This window comes from Orycteropus afer, unplaced genomic scaffold (assembly GCF_000298275.1).
Source record: "Orycteropus afer afer isolate SDZICR_OR568_19922 unplaced genomic scaffold, OryAfe1.0 scaffold00285, whole genome shotgun sequence".
Lineage (NCBI taxonomy): Eukaryota > Metazoa > Chordata > Mammalia > Tubulidentata > Orycteropodidae > Orycteropus > Orycteropus afer.
The window spans coordinates 2404621-2431312 of NW_006921872.1; the positions used below are offsets into that span (position 1 = coordinate 2404621).

A 26692-nucleotide genomic window follows, 5' to 3' on the forward strand; every position below is an offset into this window, starting at 1 on the left:
ATACAATGAAAAGGGTAGAAAAACACCTGGTTTGCACTCAACTGGACACTAAAGGCCAAGAGTGAGAAATCAATATCCTGTGATCAGTAACTTTAAAAACAAGCTCATTTCTCTCTTTAAGGACATTCCTACCATTCTAGCCTCCACATTCTAGAAAAAGATAAAAAGATAAACAAAAACAGAGAATGTAGAAACTTCTGATTTTGTGCGTTGGAGGAATGGCAACAAAACCCAGGTGCTCACTTGCTCCATTTGCAAGTCAGCACCCTCCTCCGAGGCAGGGATAGGGCTTCTCCCTCAGGGGCTTCGCTGGCTGGGGCACTGCTTCCTCCCTTGTGCAACACGGAATGCAGATCTCTGAGGAAATAAGGGCCTACTTGGCCATCTTGCGGATCATGTAGTTGAGGATGCCCCCGTTGTGGAAATAAGTGAGCTCCACATCGGTGTCAAACCTCATGACAGTCTGGAAGGTCTTCCCGGTGTCCAGCTGTGAGGACAAAGAAGCAGAGAAGAATCATTCTGGAGGAGGTGAGAGCTGTCAGGAGGAGATCCTGCCCAGCCTGTCTACAGTCTTGCCACTCCAAGTGCAATCTGCATCCAACGCACCTGGGGACAGGTTGGTCTCTGGCCCAGCCCACCTCTGCTCAATCAGCATCTATCTGCATGAACAAGATCCCTGGGAGATTTATGTGCATGTTAACATTTGAGAAGCACTGCCTAGTATAAGTGATTGTGGTAAGAAGCACCTGAGAACTAGAAACAGCTGCTCAGGGCAGCAGATACTAGTGACATTTGGCACACTCTTTTTAAAACTCTCTGGGGGTTTCATGGGTCAGCAGAAGTTTACTGATGTATCAAAAGGTACACAATCAAAAAATTTCAACATTCGTACCCTGGGACACAGACCTCAGCATGTGCCTCTGCCTCGGTGGCTAACTCACTCCTGGAACATTGGTGCTGGTGACTTCATCCCTACTTTCCCTAGGAATCTCCTCATCAAAGCCTTGAGGTAGGCTCAGGGATAGGGCAGAGTGTCCCTGTTGCTCACATTTTTATAATAAAAAAGTGGTTTTTAGGTAATGTGACAGTGCTTTCTCTCTGAGCTTTGGTCACTACTCTCTGGTCTGAGTGAGACTGGGAGGAACAGGAAACAATGGGGTAGGTCAGGGTTTTGAGGTTAAGAATTAAACTGATAACTCTATGAATAAACAGAGAAGTCAACAGTTATTATCCTCGCTACCATGTTTGAAGGCAGGAAGAAATGGTGCTGGTCTAATGTCCTATTGAGTGATTTTTTTTAATCTTCTAAATCCCACTGATTTCCTTCTAACAAGATTGATTATAAACCTAGGGCCCATTTTAGCTGGGCTTGGTCAAGGATAAGTCTTGTTTACCTTGACCTGGATTTTCATTCGTGGTTTGAGGCTTTCTGGAATGATGATAGTGTATCGTTCTTGTCCTGTGAGTCCCAGGGTACCTGCATTCTCTCCAGGCAGGTATTCCAGGGGGATCACTCCCATTCCCACCAGGTTACTGCGGTGAATGCGTTCATAGCTCTCGGCCAGGACAGCTTTGATTCCCTGAAGGACAAAAAGAGTGGATGGACACAGTTCCAATCTTTACATACAGGAAAACACAAAAGGCTTCTCACATCAAAACTGCTCTCACTCCTAGATTCTTTGTAAGTACTAATTAATCTTTAGATAAAGTATGTGTTGTCTTCTAGTTATAAATAACACAATAGCTCATCTTCATTGATCGTCATAATGTACAGTACTATTTAAGCACTTAAATGAAGTATCTCATTCTATTCTCCACCAGCTCTGGTAGGGCACTTGACTGCTAACCAGAAAGCTGGCAGTTCAAACCCACCAGCCACTCCTTGGAAGGAAGGTTGGGCAATCTACTTCCATAGTGATACCGCCTCAGAAACCCATGGAGGGGTTGTTACTGAGTTTGGTCTGACTCGATGGCACATAACAAAAACAACAACATTCTCCACCAGTCCTGGGAGGTAAATGCTATTATTGCCTCCTCTTTATCCAAGTAGCCAGCTCTGGCATTTGAACCCAGGAAGTCTATGTACTTAACTGAGGCACTGGTGGATTAGAGGTAGAATTCTCAGCTTCCACGTAAGAGACCTGGGTTTGATTCCCGGCCAGTGCACCTCATGTGCAGCCACCACCCATTTGTTAGTGGTAGCTTGTGTGTTTGCTATGACGATGAACTGGACTCGATAGACCTTCCAGACTAAGATGGAGATAAGAAGTCAACTATGAAGAAAGGCCTGGTGATCTGCTTCAAAAAAATCAGGCCCATACCTCTACTCTGACACACATGGACTCACCAGGAGTCAGAACCAACTCGTGACTTGATGGTAGCTAGCAAGAACAACAATGCACTTAACCACTTTGTGATGTATCATCTCTCAGCCAACTTTCATTGCCTCTGGAATCCTTACCAACAAAATGACATAAAGAAAATTATTTTCTTTCTCTTGAATTTTGCTATTTTGGTAGCACACAGAGTATTTATTAAAAAAAAAAGAAAAAAAAGAAAATCAACTTTTAGAACAGGCTACAAAGAAAATAAATGATTAACTCCCGTGCACTGCTCTTACAAGTAATCTATCACCGGCACTATATAGCAATGGTCAATAAACCAGGACAACTCGATTAATTATAGTAGTTAACTGTAATAAAATAAAATATCCCCAAGAAGGTCTGTTGATATCTAGGGCACAGTTTTAAGACCTCTCTATATTAGGGTCACTTAGGGAGCTTGTTAAAAATGTAGATTGTACCCCAGATCTATGGAATCAGAATCTGTTAGGGGGGTGTTTGGGGGTGTGAGGTAGTGATTTGATAAATTTTGAGGACCATGACTGGGCTATAGAGCAGAGTTCTCAAACTTTGCTCTACATTAGAATCACTGAGGGAGTCAGAGCCTGATAATGTCCAGGTGTTCTCCTTATCAATTAAATCAGAATTTCTAGGATAACATCTACACATAGGTATTTTTTAAAATCCCACAGGTGTTTTCACACTTGAGAACCACTGCTACAAAGGAAAGGCAGATTCTTCACTGCAGGAGGTATTTTGTATGAGTTATGTTGTTTTTATGGGGGGCAGGGAGGTAACATGGTTTCTAAACACACATTACTCATGTCCCTGTTGTTAGGTGTCTTCATGGTGGCCCAACTATGGCGACTCCTTACGTGACAGAATGTAAAGCTGCCCTGTCCTGCACCATCCCCACAGCTGGTTGCAGACAGGGCTGTTGTGATCCACAGGGTGTTCACTGGCTGATTTCTGGAAACAGATTACTAAGCGTTTCTTACTAGTCCCTCTTAGTCTGGAAGCTTCATTGGAACCTGTTCAGCATCACAGCAACCTGCAAGCCTCCACTGACAGACAGGTCCTGGCTGTGTGGGAGGTGCACTGGCTGGGACTCAAAGCAGTCTCCTGCACGGGAGGGGAGAACACTACCACTGAACCACCCTCACCTCCATTCGAGTCACTAGCTCTGTGTAAATGGCTGTGCTGAGCTGCAGATGTGTCAGTTCATTGTTGTCTATCCCTCTCTGCCTTGAGTACAGCCCAGGACTGGCGGGCAGCCACAGGTGGAAGTGTTTATCAATTGTCTGCGTGGCGAGAACTCAGAGCAGTTCTGTATACAAGTCTAGCCTCTACAGAGCCCCTGTGGCGCTGGATGCCTTCTTATCCTCCATCAGATCTTAAATTCCACTCACTGCCTGGGTTTCATTTCTGCTGACAGCCACCAGCCCTCTTCCTAAAATCCTTTTTCTCTTCTGTAATTTCTCTGGCTCTTTGCAGTAGTTCCAGAAAAGGCAAGCCTTTGACTTCTACCAACTAATCAGAAAATGTCTTTTCTTCCAGAGGAAAATGACCCATAAAAAACAATAGGTGTGCTCCCAAACATATTTCAGCTGCCTGAGGTCTTGAGGGCTTCTTGCCAGACAACCACATTTTTACTGAATATGTAGATATCAACTAATTTAGTGTTTACTAAGTACAGTTAGTAGCTATGGTGGCACAGTAGTTAAAGCATTTGGCTGCTAATCAAAACGCTGCAGTTCTAACCCACCACAGGAGGAAGATGAGGCAGTCTGTTTCTGTAAAGATTTATAGCCTTGGAAACCCTATGGGGCAGTTCTACTCTGTCCCATAGGGTTGCTATGAGTCAGAATCAACTCAGTGGGTTTTGAGGTTAAGTGCACTTGCTTAAGCCATGAGTTACTGAAATTTACATTACCTGAGCCATTCTTAGCCTCCCCTGAAGGTAAAGCTGGGCAGTCGGATTCTTCCTTGCTTTCAGGGCAACCAATTGCAGAAGAGGTAAAAGCATTCTGATCCTTTCATGGCCCCTCCCACAGCAATACCTCAAGGAGGTCAAGCCCTGACACGGCTACTTAGAGCTTCCCTTTCTCATGAGACTATAATCTAGTTTTCACATGCAGTGAAAAAGAATGATAAAAAATGCATTTTCCTAGTATGTCCAAGAGACCTGGAACCCATTCTTGCCAAAGTAATTTCAGAATAAGAGCAGACTCCTTATTTTCTCTTCCGTGTACTTGTCACCAACACAGTAGCAGTTACCTGTTACCCATGGCTATTGAGTTGATTCCCGCTCATAGTGACCCTGAACACTAAGCAGAACTGCTTAGTTTCCAAGGCTGTATCACTACAAAAGCAGACTGCCACATCTTTCTCCAGTGGAGCAGCTGGTGGGTTTGAACCACCAACTTTTCAGTTAGCAGCTGAGCATTTAACCACTGTGCCACCAAGGCTTCCCAGTAACAGTAGCCCTGGCTTATTTTTCACAGTTCACCTGGGGCAATGGCCTTAAATAAATTTAAGAGTCCTCAACCTCTGAGAATGCTATGAAAATCATGGACCTTCTACCCAGAGAAAAGGGCAAACATACACACCTCTGCTCATAGATTCAGAAAGTTCACAAACCCTTCCCCAGACCCTACTAAGATCTATGGTTCCAAGGTAAGAATGTCTAACCTAAGGGAACCAGTTTAATGCTAGATTACCCTTCACCTAGTGAAATCAATTCAGACCTACCAAGAAGCTGGAGTTGAATAAACATTATGTGCCTTTCTGAGCTTGCTCTTCCATGACATCTTCTTGGAAAGTAAAGCCACAAAAGGATTTGTTTCTGGGAACCCTCCCAGCTTCCCTTCCTATTCCGAGAGGTAATGCCTTTACTTCATACTCACCAAAAGGAAAGGGCCCTTGGCCGCCCAGTCTCGAGAGCTTCCAGAGCCATACTCTTTGCCAGCCAGAATGATAAGGGGAAGGCCAGCCCGCTGGTATCGTTCAGCGGCATCGAACACATCAAGCTGAGGAAAAGAACAGGAAGGTTTTATAGAGACAGTACGTGGACAGAGCCCAGTGAGACCTGGTTAGAAGTTCAGTGTCAGAAGGGACTGTAGATGGCCAAGTCAACATGAGGCCAGTGGAAAACTCAACCAACCAGTTCTCTGGTCTACAAATCTCCAATTATCTTGATCCATTTATTTCCACAGGATTGAATTTTCTCTTGACTGAAATGCCTAATTGTTTTCCTGGTATTACAAACACATTAAAATGTTAGGGCATTAGGGGGAAAAAGAAAACTTGATTTTATTTTTTTCTTTTCATGGATCAAACTTTTTTAAAAGTTAAAAATACAACCTTTTTTTTTTTTTTTCTTTTTAATTAGTCACCCTTCTACATGGAGGTCAATGACAGGCACAGTACAAACATAAAATAAAAGACAGGAAAAGATTAACTCTTGTTTTAATTTATGAGAAACATCTTACACAAATAAGATTTGTTTCTCATACAAACACTGAATATTCTGATGAGCTGAGATTTCACAAAGACATCCAATATTATCACTGGTGATTGACTAATGAACAAATTATTTTTCCCAGCTACATTAAGTCAGAAAATAAAATCCCTTGAGAGAAAGAGAGAGAGATTTCCACTTGAAAGAAGCTCAAGAAAGGTATTTAATCATATTCTTATATAGGTTTTCACAAATTAGTATTTTGGTAGACTGATAGAGCCTCGGTTAACTTCATGTGATGTTACTTAAATCCAGGTAGGCAGTTGGCATGTTTTCAGCTGAAGAACCCAGCAGTATAGAAATTGTTATAGAAACAGTAAAATTCTTCTGCTTAACCAAAACGTCAGATCATTTCAAGGACCAGAAAGAAACACCCTACCTGATATTTTCAGAGATATCTATTACTAGCTTGGATATTAAGAATGTGGGAATGTGTTTTAAAAAGTGATGTCAAACCCATGGCAGAGCAGGTCCTGTTACCCAAGATCAGAGGGACTAAGCAGGTCTAGAATCTGATCTCCTAACTTTTTTATTACATGAGCCATGCTGAGGGCACTGCATGCCTTATAAAGCAACAGCTCCCTGCACTCTACAAAAGAGAACAAAAAACTTAGCTGTTTCTTCTGCTGTTTTGCCTCTATATCTAGGGGTTATGTTTATACTACTAGTTCTTAATTTCTCCATTTTTGTTATATATCAAGTTCTTGCTATGATGAGGAGTTAGTTTTCTTAACCACTATCTCCTCCCTACCACCAAACACAGACTTCCCTTCTCCTCAATCTCCCAATATAGTTATGCCATAATATTTGATAAGGCATTATTTGATGTTTACATTTTTATGATTATGTATTTGCAGCTGAGGCATGTAATGTACTATGATTTCCTCTCTTGGGCAACTTAAAAAATTTTCCACGGAGTTAATAATTCTCATTTTTTTGATCACCTATGTCGATGTCCTTATCTATTCATCAGTCCTTAAGTGCTCTGCCTAAAGTACAAACCTTCTCTAAAGACATTCAAACTTACTAGGTAATCTATTATTTTAAGTCTTTTTCATGGAGCTCTCACTCCTAGCTAGAGCCCTTGGTCATGTTCCAATCGGGACAGATAGCTCTCAGACCAATGCTGTTATAGAGGTATCTTCTTTCATCAACATCCTGGGGATTCCCTTCATTTCTGTTTCCTGGATCCCATGTCTTCCTCTTGTTTGGTTTACTCCCTCCTTTTAGTGAAACACATTCACTGAGTAGTGATTATGGATGTTTTTGAAGCTTTGAACATCCAAATGTGTCATTACTTTCACTTGCTTGGTACTATGATGGGCATAAACTTTTTGGGCATAAATAATTTTCCTCAGTCTAAGTTTCCAGTGCTGTTGAGAAGTCTGGTGCATTTCTGATCCCCACTCACTGTATGGAAGCTGCTCCCCCCAACCCTCAGAAGTTTTTAGAACTTCTCCCTTATCCTTGTTCTTAATTTCACCATGAGGTGGACCTGGAGTGGGTCTTTTTATTCATTTGGCTGGACATTCAGTGGGCCCTTTTCAATCTGGAGTCTTGGATCCTTCAGTCTGGGATTTTTTCTTATATTATTTCTTGATAATTTCCTCTCCTCCATTTCCTCTGTTCTCTTTTTAGCAGATGTTGGGCCTTCTGAATGCAGTTCAGCCTTTACTCTTGTTGTTGTTAGGTGCCGTCGAGTCGTCTCCGACTCATAGCAACCTCACGTACAGCAGAACAAAACACTGCCCGGTCCTGCGTCAGCCGCACGATCTTTGCCATACCCGAGCCCATCGCTGCAGCCACTGTGTCAATCCATCTCCTTGAGGGCCTTCCCCTTTTTTGTTGTCCCTCCACTCTGCCAAGCATGACATCCTTCTCTAGGGAATGGTCTCTTCTTACAACATGACCACAGTAGGTGAGACGAAGTCTGGCCATTCGCACTTCCAAGAAGCATTCCGGTTGCACTTCTTCCAGGACAGATTTGTTAGATCTTTTAGCAGTCCACAGTACTTTCAGCATTCTTCAACAACACCACAACTCAAAAGCATCAGCTCTTCTTTGGTCTTCCTTTTTAATTGTCCAGCTCTCACATGCATATGAGTTGACTGAAAATACCATGGCTTGTATCAAGTGCACCTTAGTCTTTAAGAAAACATCTTTGCTCTTCAGCACTTGAGAGAAGTCCTTTGTAGCAGATTTGCCCAATGTTATACGATGTCTGATATCTTGACTGCTGCTTCCATTGGTATTGACTGTAGAGCCAAGTAATATGAAGTCTTTGAAAACTTCAATCTTTTTTCCATTTATCATGATGCTGCCTATTGGTCCCATTGTGAGGATTTTTGTTTTCTTTATATTGAGGTGTAATTCACACTGCAACTGCAGTCTTCAAGCTTCATCAGTAAGTGTTTCAAGTCATCCTCACTTTTAGCAAGCAAAGTTGTGTCATCAGCATATCACAGATTGTTAATGAGTCTTCCTCTAATCCTGATGCCATGTTCTTCTTCGTAAAGTCCAGCTTCTCAGATTATTTGCTCAGCATACAGACTGAATAAGTACGGTGAAAGGGTATAAACCCGAGGCACTCCCTTCTTGATTTTAAACCATGCAGTGTCCCCTTGTTCCGTTCGAATGACAGCCTCCTTATCTATGTACAAGTTCCTCATGAGCACAATTAAGTGTTCTGTAATTCCCATTCTTCTCAATGTTATCCATAATTTTTTATGATCCACACAATCGAATGCTTTTGCATAGTCAATGAAACACAAGTAAACATCTTTCTGGTATACTTTGCTTTAAGCCAAGATCCATCTGACATCAGCAATGATCCCTTGTTCCATGTCCTCTTCTGAATCCAGCTTGCATTTCTGAAAGTTCTGTGTCAATATACTGCAGTAATCGTTTTTTAATTATCTTCGCTAAGATTTTACTTGTGTGTGATACTAATGACATTGTTCGGTAATTTCCACATTCTGTGGGATCACCTTTGTTTGGAATGGGTATATATATGCATCTTTTCCATATCTTGGTCAGTTGACCAAGTAATTGTCTTCCAAATCTCTTGGCATAACCGAGTGAGTGCCTCTAGTGCGGCATCATTACTCTTCTTACATTTTCTAATTTTCCGTATCTTTGCATTTCTGTTGTACATTCTGGAAGATTTTCTCAACTAATCAACTTTTCCTTTGATTTTTTTTTTTCTGGCTAAATTTTAAAATTTCTTTTAAATTTAAAAAGCTCTTTCTTATCCTCTGATTGGTATTTTATAGCAACAGGAAATCATCTCATCTCTCTGAGGAGAATAATATATATATATATATACATATTTATTAATAAATATATATATTTGCACTGTCTGTTTTCTTTCCTTTTTTTCCCTTCCCTGTTCTTTGTCTAGGCCTGTCTTGCAAAACTTGTCTCAAATGTCTGTTCATCCCTGACTCTGTCTTCTATTTAAGATGAGGCAATATACATCTGACTAGATGTTCTCTGTCATGGAAGGGATTATAAATATGTGAGGCTGACTGATCAATGATTATCTATGAAGAGTTTGTTTTGCAAAAAATGTAATCTCAGTTGTAACTGAGACAGTATACGTGGTAGTAAATAGTGTGGACTTTGAAGTTAGATTCCTTGAGTTCCACTTGAAGCTTTTTTTTTTTCCCCACATGAACCAAAGTTTATTAAAGAGAAAGGAGAGGGGAGGGGCTCACAAGGGATAGATAGAAAGGGGCTTTTGCCTACGCTAGCCTCTCCTACTTGAAGCTTTTCCATTGTGTGACTTTAGGGAGCCATATGACATTCTGTGCTTTGGGTTCTAAATTTAAAACATAGATAATTATGAACCTTACATAAAAGTGTTTTTTGATGACTAATTAAGTTAATATATGCAGAGAGCTTAGTATAGTACCTGGAATATAGTAAATTCTGCATAAATATTAGCTATCGTTATTTTTAAATAAATTGAGAGGAGGGCAGTTATTTTTCAGATAGATGTAAGAGTTTTCAAGCAGTTTTGTAGTACTCACTGGGAAGGGAACTGGCACTGAAGATCAACTACATGTGCTAGACACAGTGCTAGGTGTTTTAAGCCTCAGAGTCCTATGATATAGGTTTTTTTTTTTTGGCTAAAATTATGATATAGTTGTATCATAAGACTCTCAGGCTTGTTCTATTTGAACAACAGCCTCCTGGTCTATGTACAAGTTCCTCATGAGCACAGCTAGGTGTTCTGGAATTCCCATTCTTCTCAATGTTATCCATAATTTGTTATGATCCACACAATCGAATGCTGATATCAGATGGATCTTGGTTGAAAGCAGAGTATACCAGAAAGATGTTTACTTGTGTTTCATTGACTACGCAAAAGCATTCGATTGTGTGGCTCATAAAAAAACTATGGATAACTTTGAGAAGAATGGGAATTACAGAACACTTAATTGTGCTCAAGAGGAACCTGTACATAGACCAGGAGGCTGCTGTTCAAACAGAATAAGGGGACACTGCATGGTTTAAAACCAAGAAGGGAGTGTGTAAGTTATATATTGGTATAGTTTCTCTTTACAGGGAAGGAAAATGAGGTTTGGAGAGGGAAATATCTTACTGAAGGTTCTTAGCTGGTATGAGGTGGGGCTGGGATATGAACCTAGGTTTGATTGAGTCAAAGTACAGGCTTTCCCCATCTCTTACATATCTCCAATCTATAAACAAATATTCTAGCTATAATATTCCAACTCAAGCTGACTCCAATTGGGACCCTTGCAGGCCTGGTAGGGTCTCTACCTAACCTCCTTTTTTAGTAAAGTGGATACAGTGAACTAAATTAAATGCTAACAAGGTCATTCAATAGCATTTTTCTTTTTTTAAGTTTTCTGTAGTTACCTCTTCCCTGTGTCCTTTCTTCCCATGCAGTTCCGCTCCACCAAGCTAGCTCCCTGTGCAAACACTGCTCTTCTGTTCTCTCACAATTCACTAATTGTTCCAAGGAGTGTATCTACCTGATGTAAATATTTACCCCATATGCCTGTCTGTTGTTTGGCTGGAAGTCACAGGAGTGAGTTCAGTTCCAGACCTGAAGGGTAACTAGGGGCCATAGTCTCAGGGGTCTCACCAAGCTCTATCAGACCAGCAAACTTGGTCTTTTTTTTAATGATTTTAAGTTCTGTTGCACATTGTTCTCCCACTCTATCTAGTATCTCTTCACCAATCCCCCTTAGAGTGGTTAACAGTGGTAGCTGAGTGCCATCTAGTTCTTCTGGTAGCATAGTCATCTAGGCTGAAGATCACATGGTCTACTAGTCCCTTGGACTAATTGTTTCCATGTATCTTTGTTTTTCCTCATACTTCTTTGCTCTGGATGAGGAGAAACCCATTGTTGCAACTAAACGGCCGTTTGCAAGCTTTTAAGACCCTAGTCGCTACTCGCCAAAGTAGGATGTAGAACAATGTTTTTGGGTAGTATGTTATGTCAGTTGAGCTTCATGTCCCCTGCGACCATGATCCCAAGCCCACAGGTCCAACTACTTGCTCCCTCAGGGTAACTGGCTGTGGCCAAGAGGCCACCACAACCCTGTCCCTTGTCAGCTCTACCACACCCAGGCATTCTTATAGCACATACAAATACGAATGTAGAAACATCACCTGCCAACCCTATACATGGTCATGGGCAACATGCATTTCTTGATAAATATCTTCTAATTTTTAGCCTAGAACATCTCTCCCAAATACTTTCAACTGATGAAATTTTATTCAGAGTTTTGTTTTAAGCACAACTCCCTGGAAGCTAGATTTTAAAGTATGATACCAAATCTCTAAGCAGGAAGAGATTTTGCAGGTTAAAGAGCACCTCCATCAATGATAAATCCCACACAAATGGACACCTGGCAAGAGGGACTATAGGAAGCTAGAGACAGGACAGAGCTGTGAAGAAAAATTAAGAACAAAAGGAAACTAACTATGTAATATCCAACCACCCAGAGCCTAGCAAATGCTGGTTACTGCAAGCAGCAAAGAGACAATACTCACAATCTCTCCAGAAGGCAGATGTATAGTCTGTGGTGCCTGCTTGTTCAAAAATTTGTTTAACAAGCGAATGTTGGCAAATGTGCCCCTTGCCATGATGGCGTCGTTACCTCGGCGAGAGCCATAGGAGTTGAATTCTCGTGGAGTCAGGCTAATAAAAAGAAGGAGAGGAGTTAGTTTAGTCAACCAAGTGAAGATTAAACTCAGCTTAGAAAGAAATAAAAGAAAATAAGAGAAAGAAATAACAATTCATTAACCTAGCTATTTCTCTAAAACTATTAAGCATTGTTCTCCAAGGCAGAAAAGTTGCCCATTGCCTCCACTGAGGGAGAGTGAGAGGTGAGAAGTGGGGTGGTGAAAGGCAGAAAATTTCTTACAAATCTGGGAAGAAAAATCAGAATAATTCTAATAAGCTTATTTATTTATTCAGCAAGGTAGCAAATTACATTTTATAAACTAGCCAGAGATAGATTCACATTTGTCCCCATGTTATCAGGAACTCAGTGCAAAGGGAAGACACTTGAATGGCAACATCACTGACCATTTTTATAAGATTAACAACAAAGAGTGCCACAGAACCAGCATGGGTATTCTTGGTCCTAAAGCCAGGCAACCTTGCCTATGGGTCCCAATGCAAGGAAACTGTGTGATGTCAGAAAAAACATCCTACAATTAATGGAGTGACACGTTCCCTGGGCTGTTGCTTAGAATGCTGGTGGTGGGGTATGTCAATGTGATTTAATGGTTAGATCCAATGTGAGGACTGAGAGTCTATGAAGGGGCTTCAGGAGCAGCCGTGTGTGTCCACAAACCCTGAATTTATATCCAAATGTTGTGGGTATGTGTATTTTACTGGAAAGGAGTTATATTTACTTTCACTCAATTCCTTAAACAGTCCACATCTTAAAAGAGGTCAAGAAACACAAATCTAAAATAACAGTGTCTAGATTCTGTTCCTCAAATTTGTATTGGGATTGCCTAAAAGCTTATTACCTGAAGAAGTTGATGCAAGAGGTGGGCATGGGAAGCAGGAATTTTTATCTCCCCAGATAATTCTTGCTTACAGTCAGATTTGGGAACCAGTGACTTTGATAAATACTGGTGTATTAGGTCATGGTAGCTCTGGTGGCATAGTGCCTAAGGCATTTGACTGCTAACCAGAAGGCTGGCAGTTCAAACCCACCAGCCACTCCTTGGAAGGAAGATTGGGCCATCTACTTCCGCAGAGATACCACCTCAGAAACCCAAGAAAGGATCGCAATGAGTTGGGATCGACTTGACAGCGGTGAGTTTGGTTTTTTGCGAGTTTGAGGTCATGGTAGATAATACTGGTGTAATACCTGCTAATATTAATATATGACTAAAGTCCTCGGAAGGAAGGTTGGGCAATCCTACTTTCATAGTGATACTGCCTCGGAAACCCAAGGAGGGGTCGGTATGAGTCGGGCCGACTCAACGGCAAACAACAACAACAACAACAACAAAGGATTGAGGAATGTATGTTTGAACTGAAAATGTTTGAAGCAGTTCCTTCATAAACAGGTCTCTCAACCTGGATATGTTAATGAAGTTCAGGTTATATCCCTGCCCTGTGCCTGAAATGTAACCAGGCTATGCCCCAAGTTAAAGGCAAAGCCTTGTACTTCAACAGTTAGCCAATCTGAAGGCAGGGATAACAATTGAGTTCAGTGAGTACACGGATCCAAAAGAAGGTCATCCTCTTGTGCTGACAGGTTCGCCAGTGAAAGCTGCTAAGCAGATACAGCAAGAGCAGAAGGTTTTCAAGCACATGGTTCAGTAGAAACTGAGTCTGATTCCAAAGAGATGCATGTGTGAAAGGAAGAACAGTGGCCTCATTCACCCTTATTTTTGTCATTAGTCTTTGCCTCCCTCACTCACACTTACCCTCTGTTAGTTAAGTAGCGAGCCGCAGGGCTGTTTCTTGCAATATTTCCAGCTGGAGAGATGTGGTCAGTTGTTACAGAGTCTCCCAAATTTAACAGCACATAGGCATCCACTATAGATTTAGGAGACTGAAGATCTAAAGTCTAGAAAAGAAAAGAAAAAGTCAGCATCCAGGTTTTCTCTAACAACTTACAGGTGAGCCTTAACAGTAGCAAGCCATGGACCTGAACTAGATGACAGTCCTGTATCAAAGCACAGAAAATTCTAGTTTTCTTGATTTTATCAGAATGCTTAGAAAAGGAAGGAGAATTTACTTAAAATATTCATATAGCATCTGTGAAGGGAAAGTGAAGCATCAGCATAATCCTTTCAAAAGCAACAAGGACGCAGCTGCAAATGACACTGTGTCTTGTCACACTTGCAGAACTTCACAGTTTCACCGTGGGAGGGGAGAATAAGCCAACTGGAATCCTGGCTTATGCTGCTCTCATCCCCTCCCACAGTGATCTAAAAAGCTTATTACGTGAAGAAGTTGATGCAAGAGGTGGGTGTGGGAACCAGGAATTTTTATCTCCCCAGATAATTCTTGCTTACAGTCAGATTTGGGAACCACTAACTCTGATAAATACTGGTGTATTAGGTCACGGTAGCTCTGGTGGCATAGTGCCTAAGGCATTTGACTGCTAACCCAAGAAGCATGGACTCCTTGATCATCATTATCAGGTAAGATTTTCCTTGTTTTCAAAAGTCTAAGATTTGAATACTGCAGTCCTTCAGGGTCACTGAGTCTATGCCTAGGTAGTATTTGATCACCAGAGTGTTTCTACACAGCCACACAGAACTACTGGACAGAGAAATTTTAGGTCCACTATTACCAAATATCCCAGCTTCCTAAAATGCCCCCCACTTCATCTGTTTGGATTTGCAAGGGTTTTAATTAAATGGTTAGTCAAAGCAAGGGCAATAAGGCAGTTTTTATAAGGAAAGAAAGCTGGAGAACTTTTTTTTCCCCCGGTAAAAGTCATACCAGATTTTCAAAGAATGGTGGTGATTTAATGTAGGTAGATTTGGGATTCCAGCAATACAGCTTCTCTGATGGGGCTGCTAAGGCATTCCAGCTTTCATTCACAGTCTTGGAAAAAAACAAAGGCAGATACAATCACATTCCATTCTAGAGAAAATTTAACGGGTAAACATAAAACATATATTCAAGTTGAGAATACAATAAAAATATTCTTAATAGTCAGATACAAGAGTTTCTTTATTACAAGATAATTCCATGTAAATGACTTAAAAATACTATAGTAGGCAGCCACTAAAATGGCCTCTAATGATCTTACTTCCTGCTATTCCTACCCTTTTGTGGTCCCTCCTGTTGAGTGTAGGCTGAACGAAGGGATTCATTTTAAGATTAGGTTATAAAGAGGTTCTGGTTTCAGTCTCTCCCACCCTCTCTTGTTTACTGATGGAAGCCAGCTACCATGTTGTGAGTTGTCCTGTGAAGAGTGAGGATTCTCGCTAACAGTCAATGAGAAACAGTCAATGAGGCCCTCAGTCCAACCATCCTGCCAAGAACTGAGCTTAGAAGTGGATCCTGCCTTAGGTGAGCCTTCCAATGAGACTGCAGCCCTAGATGACACGAGGACACCTGTTTGGAGCCTTGTGAAGATAGAGATACCCAGTTAAGCCACATCTGGTATCTTTACCCCCAGAAACTGTGAGATAAGAAATTGTTTTAGGGTAGTTTGTTGCAAAGTAACAGATGACTAAAAGTACACTTACATATAACTTACATGATTGCACCCAGGGGAAAATTTTATACTCTCTGGACATTTTGAGAAGTGGATTTCCAGGTCCCAAGGACACTAAATAGCAAATGACAGCTACTCTGCATTAAAATCAGCTTGAATTCTCTCCATAGGCACATTAACACAACCTTTGGAGAAATGCATTTAGCTCAATGCCTATCAAACTTCCTCATCCCATTTCCCAATGAACAGCTGGGTGTGGGTGTGGGGCTTACCTATGATCCCCATTTTGCCCTCTGCTAGCCATCTCTGCTGTCTCATTTCAACCTATCACCTCCAGAGGCCCTTGGATCAGCCCAACACAGAAAGAGGTGAAAGGACTAATATCCAAGAGTCTCAGAAACTGAGTCCCATATATTTTTCTCCTATCTGAAAAATGCACAGAAAGTTTTATTTATTTCAGGAAGTTTGGCACTTCTTCATGAAGGGTTTCCCACCCCCCACTTCCATTTTTAAAACAGCATCTAAATAATGCAATCTGAGAGGTGAATTCAGCCAATTGACTCAACCTCAGTGACACAAAGCAGTGACATCAGGGGCCCTCAACCTCAGTGACACAGCCCCACAAGATGTCTCAACCAATTCTGAGAAAAGGGTGGAGTTATAAAGGGCTGGCCAACAATCATACGTAACTTGAGGTCTTTCCTTATGAGGCTGCCATCTGCTTGTCCAAATCTGGGAAGATCTAGGGAGTATGAGGTTTGTAAAAATGTAAAGCACAGTAGAGAAATGATTGAGAATTGCTTTCTAGTTATCTGAAAAAAATAATTGTTACTTTCTATGGTGTATCATGGCTAACATCCCATTAGCCTCAGCTTCTGCAGAAATGACACAAAGGAGCAACTTTCTCTCTTAGATACTTGGGGGGGAGGGGTTGTGAGGGACCTCACCTCTATTTTCTGATAGACCTCCTTAAACATGCCAGGGATGACATACTGATGCTCCACTGCCTGGATCTCGTCTCTGGTCGGCCAGATGTCTTTCAGAAATACCTGTTGACCCTTTGCATTTACCCCTGGGGGAAAAATATTTATTAAGGAGAAAAACTTCACCTAATACCCCATTTTAATTATTACATTCCTCTAAAGTTTTGATTTGCTACAAGTAAATTTAAATGCCATTGTTTTCCCATTATCTAATCTGCCTCTGGTAGCATAATGCCTAAGGCACTTGACTGCTAACCAGAAGGGTGGCAGTTCAAACCCACCAGCCACTCCTCTGGAAGGAATGTTGGGCAATCTACTTCCATAGTGATACTGCCTCAGAAACTCAAGGAGGGGTCCCTATGAGTCGTCCACATAAAAACAACAACAACAACAATCTGCCTAGAGTAGACTGAGGACAGTGTAGGGAGTAAGAAGACTACAGAAAAGGAAACAAGGCATCATTTCCCCCTGAATTTTGAGAACTTTAAATATCTGGCATTTGTTCCTACAGAAAGGAGCTTTGGTGGTACAGTGGTTAAGGCATCTGCTGGCTAACCAAAAGGTCAGCGGTTCGAACCCACCAGTTACTCTACTGGAGAAAAATGAGGGACTCTGCTGTAAAGATTTACAGCCTTGGAAACCCTATGAGGCAGTTCTAATCCGTTCTGTAGGGTTGCTATGCGTAGGAATCAACTTGATGGCAGTGGGTTTGGTTTTTTTTGTTTGGTTCCCATAGAGAGTATATTAAAGCAATGCACTGCTGTCGAGTCAGATCCTTCTCATAGCGACCCCTCCTTGAGTTTCTGAGGTGGTATCACTATAGAAGTAGATTGCCCAACCTTCCTTCTGAGGAGTGGCTGGTGGGTTTGAACTGCCAGCCTTCTGGTTAACAGTCAAATGCCTTAGGCATTATGCTACCAGAGCTCCCTCTCTCTTTCTAGCTACTGCTTTAATCTAATAATAGATACTGCTTTAATACTGGGAGCTCTGGTGGCGTAGTGTCTAAGGCATTTGACTGCTAACCAGAAGGCTGGCAGTTCAAACCCCACCAGCCACTCCTGGGAAGGAAGGCTAGGCAATCTACTTCTGTAATGATACCGCCTTGGAAACCTAAGGAGGGGTTGCTATGAGTCAAATCCAACTTGATGGCAGTGGGTTTGGTTTGGTTTGGTTTAGAAAGAGAGAAAATCTGGAAAAAAAAGCCAGTATAGCAAGATCACTTGTGCTTCTGGTATTTAAATCCTTTACACATTTTAGTAAGTTTTTGTTTGATTATTTCATTTAGCTCTTAGCTATGAAAAGATTCTGAATCGCATCTTATCTCCGGAGATTCTATGATTTATTTTGTATTAAGTCTTTTTATTATCATTATTATTTATTGTGGCTTGGGTGAAAGTTTAAAGAGGAAATTTGTTTTCCATTCAACAATTTATATACATCTTGTTTTGTAACATTAGTTGCAATCCCCTCAATGTAGCAGCACTCTTCCACTTCCTCCCTGGGTTCCCTGTATCCATTCATCCTTATTCCCTGCCCCTTCCTGGCTTCTGAGCTGTTTTGGGGCAAATGGTGCCCTTGTGGATTCATATGGTTAATTGTTCTGAGGGGTTCATTTCCCATGAGCATTACTGTTCATTTTATAGGCCTGTTTGTTGTTCAGTTGCAAAGTAATCCTTGGGGTGGGTCAGTTCCCAGTTTGAAGGTGTGTAAGGGCCACAGTCACAGGGATTCTATCATCTATCACACCAGTAAATCTGGGCTTTTTATGATTTTTGAATTTCGTTCTATATTTTTTTCTAAGCTTTATTTTTTATTAAGGAAAAGAGTAACTTTCTTTTAGTAATATTTTTAAATTCACTGGAAAAAAAATTTAACCGTATAAATAAAATCTTACCCAATGGCTCTTTCTCAAAGTCGATCCTAATGGTCCCAGCAATTGCATATGCTATTACTAAGGGTGGGGAGGCTAAATAGTTGGCCCGGGTGTTGGGATGGACTCGACCTTCAAAATTCCTGTTCCCTGATAGTACCCCAACAGCTACAAGGTCTCTCTGTGGAAGGCAAGAGAAAAATCAAGTCACAAAGATAAGACAGCATTAAGACTTCTTGTCTTAGGCCATTTGCAAAAGTTTTCACATCACATGGATGGAGCTATTTCAGTTGCCCTTTTATTTGATCCTCCCCTAGTGTAGCGAAGAAGAATATGCAAAGGCATCCGTGTAAAGGGCTCTGAGTCAGAAGAAGCTGAGACATACTCAGTGTCTTCTGCTCATGAGAAAATAGCAGGTTACAGGTCAGAAGGAAACATCTTGGTTATTGCTGCCTGAGGCATAAGAACAAGGGGAAGAAGCTAAAAGTTGGAGGGTAAAGGAGACTGCAATGATTTACGTGGATTCTATAATCAAGGTGAAGCAAACCAAATAGTCTTTCTCAAGGCTATAAATTTTATGGGACCAAATCAAGCCAATGCAATTTAGATCCATTTGTGTGGAGGCTTGTCTGACTTTGAACTGATTTTAAAGTTACAAGGAACAAACCATTCTGGAGCCCCTTACCGTCAAAACCAGCATTAATCTGCCCCAGGTGATAGAATTAATAAGTTTAACTTGACTCCAAAGACTATACTTTTACCCACATCCCCTGCTTCCTTGGACCTTCTTGAAATTGCCATCGTTTTTATGACACATTATATGAAAAATGAAAAAACAAAAACCAACAGCTCTGAAGACCCACAGTTTCCTCTATAAATACCTGTGTGATAGCTTCTACTACAGGTTCAGGTAAAGGCCCACTGTTGCCAATGCAGGTCATGCAGCCATAGCCCACCACATCAAACCTACATGCCAAAGAGAAACACAAGAAGTCAGTCAACTCTCAGAAAGCGCTACTGCTGGTTGTAGTTTCGGATGACCTTGATCTAAAGGGAACAACACTGCATAAGATAAGTTTAAAACACTGCTAGTTTTATAATGTGTTCATTCTTAGGGGCAATTAGTTGAAGTATATCTAAGAAGTACTATCTATATTTTTTACTTATAAAAAAGGGTGTAACTGAATAATTTAGGAAGAAAGGCCTGGTGATCTACTTCTGAAAACCAGCTAATGGTCCAATCCTGTTGTGAATGGGGTCGGCATGAATTGGAGGCCGACTCAGCAGCAGCTAACAACAACTGAATGACCTAGAATTTTTACAAGGTGAAATCAGATATGCCATTGAAATCTCTATTCACTACTTCTACTGTAATAATCACAAGGACTTTGGTTTTTATGTTGTTGTTGTTATGTCGGACCCGACTCATAGCGACCCCTCCTTGGGTTTCCGAGGCAGTATCACTACAGAAGTAGATTGCCCCATCTTCCTTCCGAGGAGTGGCTGGTGGGTTTGAACCGCCAGCCTTCTGGTTAGCAGTAAAGTGCCTTGGCCACTATGCTACCAGAACTCCATGAATAAATTCTACATTATCCAAATTAGGAATTAATGGGAAAGTTAGGGGAAACTATGTAGGCAAAAAACCACTAATTAATTGACCTCAAGAAAGAATGTTTTCAGCCATGGTAAATATTTTTACATCAAAGGATAGACTGTGGGTTGCAGAACTATTGCCAGCCCACAGTGTACCTCTGTGTAAAAGAGAAAAGGTAGCCCCTCCTCTAGAAGGTGTAGCACACACCAGAGTCCAGGGTCAACTTCAACCCTCACTTCCTCCTCCTCTAGGCACCTTGTGTGATGAACAATCAGTACAACTATACAGAAGGGCCACTCAGGTACAATGTAAGGGTTTAAATCTGCTTTGAAAAAGAAAAATAAAACACCAAACCAGTTGCCGCCAAGATGATGCCAACTCACCGCAACTGTATGTGTTGTAGAGTAGAACCACACTCCACAGTTGTCATGTCTTCTTCCGAGGCACCTCTGGGTGGGTTCAAACTACCAACCTTTGGGTTAATAGTCAAGTGACTAACAGTGTGCACCACCCAGGGACTCCTTTAAGTCTACTTACCACCTGACAAAGGATACCCAATTAGATTCTATTAGTTAACATTTGTTACAAGGTGCTATATAGCAAGATACATGTAGAAAAAGATGGGACAAAAGCAATGGTGCGAAAGGAAACTCTCCCTCACCCAAGCTGAGACAGGTAAGGCATGACTCCGCTTTCGCGCAGATAGTAGGTGACCACACCACTTCCAGGGGACAGGCTAGTTTTGATGTAAGGCTTCACACTCAGGCCAGCATCCACAGCTTTCTTTGCTAACAATCCTGTGAAATGGTAAACACAGAAAAAGTTGTGGGTGGCTGCCTGCTCTAAGTGCCATGGATAGTCCAGGAAGGAGACTGACTTAGCAGACTGCATTTCTTGCCACTGCCTGACAAAGTCCCTTATGTGGGGGCTTTCTGCTGTTTCTCCTAACAGAAACCACAAGCTCACTGGCCCCAAATCATTTGTATGTACATAATAAACTCAAGATTTATCATGGAAATGAAGAAAGAAATGGGTTATTATTATTATTTAAAGAGAGAAATCTAAGACCATTTAGGTTATAGAATGAGCTTTTAATTTTTGAGGGAGAGTGATCTTTCTAATTATGTTTTCTTTGGCTAAAAACTATCACTGGAGGGTCCTTTCTGAAAATATATTCACGCACACTAGTTGGTGAGGAATATCGTAGCCTAGAAGTAAAAATCTAGTCCACAGACAATCCTGAAGCAGAAGATCAAGAGTCCCTGGGCCACTGTTTGTTTTGGCAATACAGAAACTGTTACTGGAATAATGAGGGTTAAGTCTTAGAAGTATTACAGAAGCAGACAGGAAATAAAGAGTGGGGATACAAAGGGTCAAAAAGCTACAGACATACTGGTGACTTGTCTTAAGAAAACTGTATTGCACCAGACAAAGAAAGCTTATGTAGCAACAGATGAACACTTGTGTACTTCTGGTCTGTGGACTCAAGCGAAACTTTTGGCAATGATTGAAAATTTGGAAGCTAAAGAGACATTGTATTAGTGAAAGTCTGCATGTAAATATTAACTACTTAACTAGAATTGCATAACAGGTCAGGTCCACTGAGTTTTATCAACCACTGCCCTGTGCCCTAATTCAGACACCACTGTCAGTGCAAAGATGATCCTAAATTCTGCTACTACTTAAAAAAAAAAAAAAAAAAAAAACCCTAGCAGAAGTTTTCAGCAAAGAACAAATTCTGTAACATGGAAAGAGTTGTTTTTCTTCTGAAGTCTAACACAACGTTCTAGGCTTTATCAGGAAATTGGCTTCCTTTGCTTTTCTCTACTTATTTTCTGTGTTAATCCCAAAGGGAAAGAGTATTATGTGTTATATGTTTTGTTTTAAATATTTTCACTGGACCATAATTTCTGTGTAGCTGTACGTGGGCCAGTAAATCTCCATATCTGGAAAAGACAAGGTTCAGGGAAGTACATGTACAACCTGGTTAAGCCCCTGCCTGAGACACGTCTTAAAAAAGTTTCCACCTACATGTCCACATGACCTTGGGGATGGATTCAAATGCACTTACCTGCCCCTAACATCACAGAGGGGTTACTGGTGTTTGTGCAGCTCGTAATGGCAGCGATGACCACAGAACCATGAGCAAGTGTGAATTCACTATTATTATAGATAAATGTCTTGTGGTCGTTATGATGATCCGGAGCGATCTGGAATCCTTTAAACCCTTGCTACAGAAAGAAAAAAATATATATGGCAAAAGTTCTCACTTTGGAACAGGAACGATTTTGTTAACTATAATTTTAAAGGCCAAAACATAAATATTTTGGCTAGCAAGCTCTGACTTATTACAGAAAGATCAAAGTGAAGTTCTCTTTACTCTCCTTAAAGCTCTACAAAAGGCAACCATCGTGTGTGAATCTTACTCTACTCTGCATGATTAACAACTTCTTCCTTCCCACCTTAAAAATGGAAATGCATAAACTACAGATCTAGTTCAAAGTTAGCAAATAGAACACGTATTGTACAGGCTGAGATTACTGATTCTAACGCTATGGAAATTTAGGACAAGGTGCCAGTTTGGCCAGATTTCGCTAACTGTGATCAATAATGTAAGCCCAGCTGAGTATGTGGTATAATGCTTGTATCCCATGGATAAAATGTATCACACATCCACTTATTTGGGAAATGTTCACTGAGTATCCATTGTACACAAGTCATTTGGATCCAAAGTTGATTCCAGGACAAATTATATCCTTAAACCTTAAACCTGTAAGAGAAATCAGACATGCAAACAACATAAAGTACCAATGTTAAGTTAGAGAAGGCAGTTTTTAGATCAAGTGTTGTGAAGTCTCAAATGAGGAAAGATGACTTTCTGTATGAGATTCTGAGACCACATTGCAGAGGAGCTGGTATCTGAATTGAGCCTTAAGGGGTGGATAGATTGGGACATGCACAGATTTCGAAGAAGCATTCAGACAGCGAGTAAGAGCGGCATGAACAAAAGAACAATGGCCAGAAAAGCTTGGGAGTCCAGTGAACAATGTGGCAAGCGCCATGGTTAAAAAGGTGGGTTGAGCTGTGTTTACAGATGGTCATGTGCTTTAAGGAAACTGGCCCTTAGTTAATGGGAGTCATTAAGGAGAACAGAGAAGTCACACCCTCGGTGCCAAGCTTAGAAGCAAATGGTGTGAAAGGAAGACTGGGCATATAGAAACTCACCATGGGGTGGGGTCAGGGAGGATTTCAACATGCCTTTCCCAAGCCCCTACCTTGGCTCCAAGGCAGTTCTCAAAGTCCTTTTTCATGTCAGACACAGCAACTTTATCCTGAGGCCTTTTGGGTCCACTGCAGCAAGGTACTACTGTTTTCAAATCTAATTCCACAACCTGTTCACCCAAAAGAAAACAAACTGCAGAATTCGTATTATACCCACAAAGAATATAAACAATGTAAGAGAATTTATACCACCACTATAAAAACAAATAAACCAACAAAACAAGGAAGCTGATGTCCTTCTTTACACTTGAATGACTGATTTCCCAAAATCCAGGTGAACAATTAAGTTACACAGAACAGACAGGAAGCCTGCCACCTCTCAGAAAGACCAAGGTGGATGTTGAAGTTGCTGTCCAGTGTCCTCCACTCATTCAGCCTTGTATAAGCTCATACATTCTTTTTATCATTTAAGTTAGCATTGGGTTTTCTATTGAAATGATACATAAACCATTATACTTCTTCTATGGTGATTTGTAGGAGCTCTGGTAGCATAGTGCCTAAAGCACTTGACTGCTAACCGGAAGGCTGGCGGTTCAAACCCACCAGTCACTCCTCAGAATGAAGGTTGGGCAATTTACTTCCGTTGTAATACTGCCACAGAAACCCAAGGAGGGGTCGCTATGAGTCGGGTCTGACTCAACGACTTGAGGGCACATAACAACAACAAAAATGGTGATTTGTGAGGGATGCCGCCAGTAAACCATCAATGCCAGGAAATGGGCCTAACTTAATCTAATTAACTAGTTCCTTCCCTCAATGTAACATGAAATAAAACAAGGGTCCCATATCTAGTTTACTCTCCAACCGTGGCTGCAGGCAAAAATGTGAATTCAGTTTGCACTTTAGAAAATAAAGGCAAGAAGAAAGGAGGACCCTCTCTTATCATTGGATAAATAGAACTAATCAGTCTGTTCACACTCCAACTTCTTTCCTCCTTGAAGATCATGATGGGCTTAGCTTTTTAATAGCTCTAGTTCCTCTAGTGAAGTCCTTTTCAACCATCTTCCACATAAGAGAGGATCAGTAGTTCAAAAAGGGGAAGCACATTTAACTTACAATGACTAAGTCATCAGGAATGTAAAGTTACATTATTCTGTTATGTTTTAATTTCCTTAACCTTTTGATTTTTCAGCCTTCTAACACCCTGTTCTGTACAACATCCTAATTTGGCAGTGACTAATTTCCTATAAGTACTACCCTCAAGAAAAAACACACACAACCAAAATCACAGCCTTGAGAAGAGGAAACATGTTTGGTGGAAGGTTGTCTCGTACCTGGGCAAAGTCTGGGTCTTGAGAGGAGTCACCGAAATCTCTGAACATTCCTACTGCCTGAAGATACTTTTTAATTTGCTTTACTTTTGCTTCATCACGACCTAAATGGACATTTTAAAGAGTAATGAGTAGAGGATGTTAGTATCCCTGGTTAGAGATTATAAACTAATGTCTCCACCAGTGATTGTGCAAGAAATACATGTTTCTTGTATACACATGCCAACAGCTTTGCTTGTATTTCAGCTTTTAGGCAGATTTTTGACTGTTTACTGAGGGCCTGTAACTGATACGTTGTTCCCACCCAAGTAACTAATGTCTAACACTGTTTCTATCTATAGGTGCTCTCCCTCTTTTTGGTGAAGGACCTTTATTAGAATTTTAAGTCAGCACATTTTTGTATCTGCCTTCAACCGGCCCCCAAATTATTATTGTTAAAATGACAATCCACCCCATCACAAACCACAAAGAGTATGTCCTATGTGCATTATTTCAACTAATCACCATAGCAACTTTATGAGACAAGTACTGTTACCGTTCTCACTTATAGATGAGGAAATGGTAGCTCCAGAAGCTTAAGTAACTTTCCCCTGGAACAGCACTAGTAAGCAGCAGAACCAGGATTTGTACCTGAGATTGAGTGTCAAGTCCAAAGCCTTAACTCACAATGCTGTATCACCAGGAATTTAACCCTGGGCCCTCTGCTATTTAATTCTTATGAGACCTTGGTTGTAGGTGATGATATTCATGATGTATGCCTCATGGACAGGGAGTCTCCCATTTTTCTGACAGTTAAATGAGACTGAGAGCTTGATTCTTGGGCCTCAATAAAGCAGCAGTTTTGTTTGTTTGAACTGAATTGCAAAGCTTTTTTGCATGGGGCTCATAAAGGACAGCTATACGAGCTTCATTAACATATCTACTGTGATGTGTATAGCCGAGTGCATTGTTCATTACACTCCATGTCATCTTCACCATGAAGATCCGTGGGAGGAAGTCCTCTTAAGTCTCAGTATGAGAAAGGGTAGTACTCTTCTGAAGCAGTATGTTTGTTTCAATTGAATAGATGCTACAAATTTGATACTAGATCACTAAGAGGTTTTAGACCATATTTACTGGCCACTTCCAATGCCACAAAAACTATTCTTCCTTCTGAATTTATTCTGGAGAGCCCCACCCCTCCCCCCCATCCCCCATTCTTTCCCTTCTCCTCTTTAGGCCAATTCCCTCAACTCTGTTTTTCTATTTTTATCTTTTCACTTCAAATCCTCTGGGAAAAGAGGGAGGTATCAATTAATTAATTTCAAAGTGATTATATTCAATAAGAACATCTTTTTATAAACACCTTTTTTTCATCACAATATTCACTACTTCCAAGGGATTTTCTTCCAGCTAAGGGAGAAGGCTTGCATTTGTCTGGAATCTGTAATGTAATGAAACATTGTCAACATATGTGCACTGCCCTTGGAACCTTTCAAGAGTTAACACTGGATACAGATAAGAAGGCCCAAGTTTATACGTTCTTGTCTCCTTAACATTGTGGTTGTAATTTTAAAGTCATTTGGAAAACAAAAGTCCCCTCCATCTATGTCTCAAAGAATAAGATATTATAAATAAAAATTATTTCACATCACCTTCTTGCTCAAGATGACCCAGTGGCTTCCCAATTCAAAATAAAATGTACATTTCCCACCGTAGCCTGTAAGCCGCTGTGTAAGGTAGCCCCTGCCTACTTCCCTGACCTCACCTCCCATCCTTTGGGCTACAGCCACATGAAGCCTATCTTTGTCTTGGCTCTTTGGACATGCAGCTTCTCTGCCTGGAAAAATACCTCTTCTCCTACTTCCCATGGATCACCCTCTCACTTCACTAAGATATCTGTTCATATTTCACTTTCTTGAAGAGTCCTTTGCTGACCTTCCTACATATAAAATAGTACCCTTAGGCTACCTCAATTACCTCCTCTACTTTCTTTTTCATTATCACACATATAATTACTTGTTTATTTGTTCACTGTCTGTCTCCCTTATTGGAATGTAAGCTCCAAGAGGGCAGACACTTTATCTTGTTCACTGCTACATGTCTGGGACCTAGACTAGATATCAGTATTTTGTTAAATGAATGACTAAATGACTGAATAGTTGATTTTA

The 26692-nt window shown here is 40.9% G+C and overlaps 1 protein-coding gene across 1 annotated transcript in view; it reads right to left on the reverse strand.

The window, feature by feature from the left end:
• Positions 1–373: 373 nt before the first annotated feature.
• Positions 374–26692, reverse strand: part of ACO1 (aconitase 1) — a 46221-nt gene continuing 19902 nt past the window's right edge. The window contains exons 8-20 of the mRNA XM_007950700.2: positions 24546–24646; positions 23265–23381; positions 22061–22220; positions 20651–20786; positions 19277–19361; positions 18420–18576; positions 16490–16614; positions 14819–14923; positions 13792–13934; positions 11890–12037; positions 5249–5371; positions 1395–1580; positions 374–487 (exon numbers count right to left, since the gene is read on the reverse strand). Coding sequence (XP_007948891.1) covers positions 374–487; positions 1395–1580; positions 5249–5371; positions 11890–12037; positions 13792–13934; positions 14819–14923; positions 16490–16614; positions 18420–18576; positions 19277–19361; positions 20651–20786; positions 22061–22220; positions 23265–23381; positions 24546–24646 — 1700 coding nt within the window. The remainder of the gene's footprint in view (positions 488–1394; positions 1581–5248; positions 5372–11889; positions 12038–13791; positions 13935–14818; positions 14924–16489; positions 16615–18419; positions 18577–19276; positions 19362–20650; positions 20787–22060; positions 22221–23264; positions 23382–24545; positions 24647–26692) is intronic.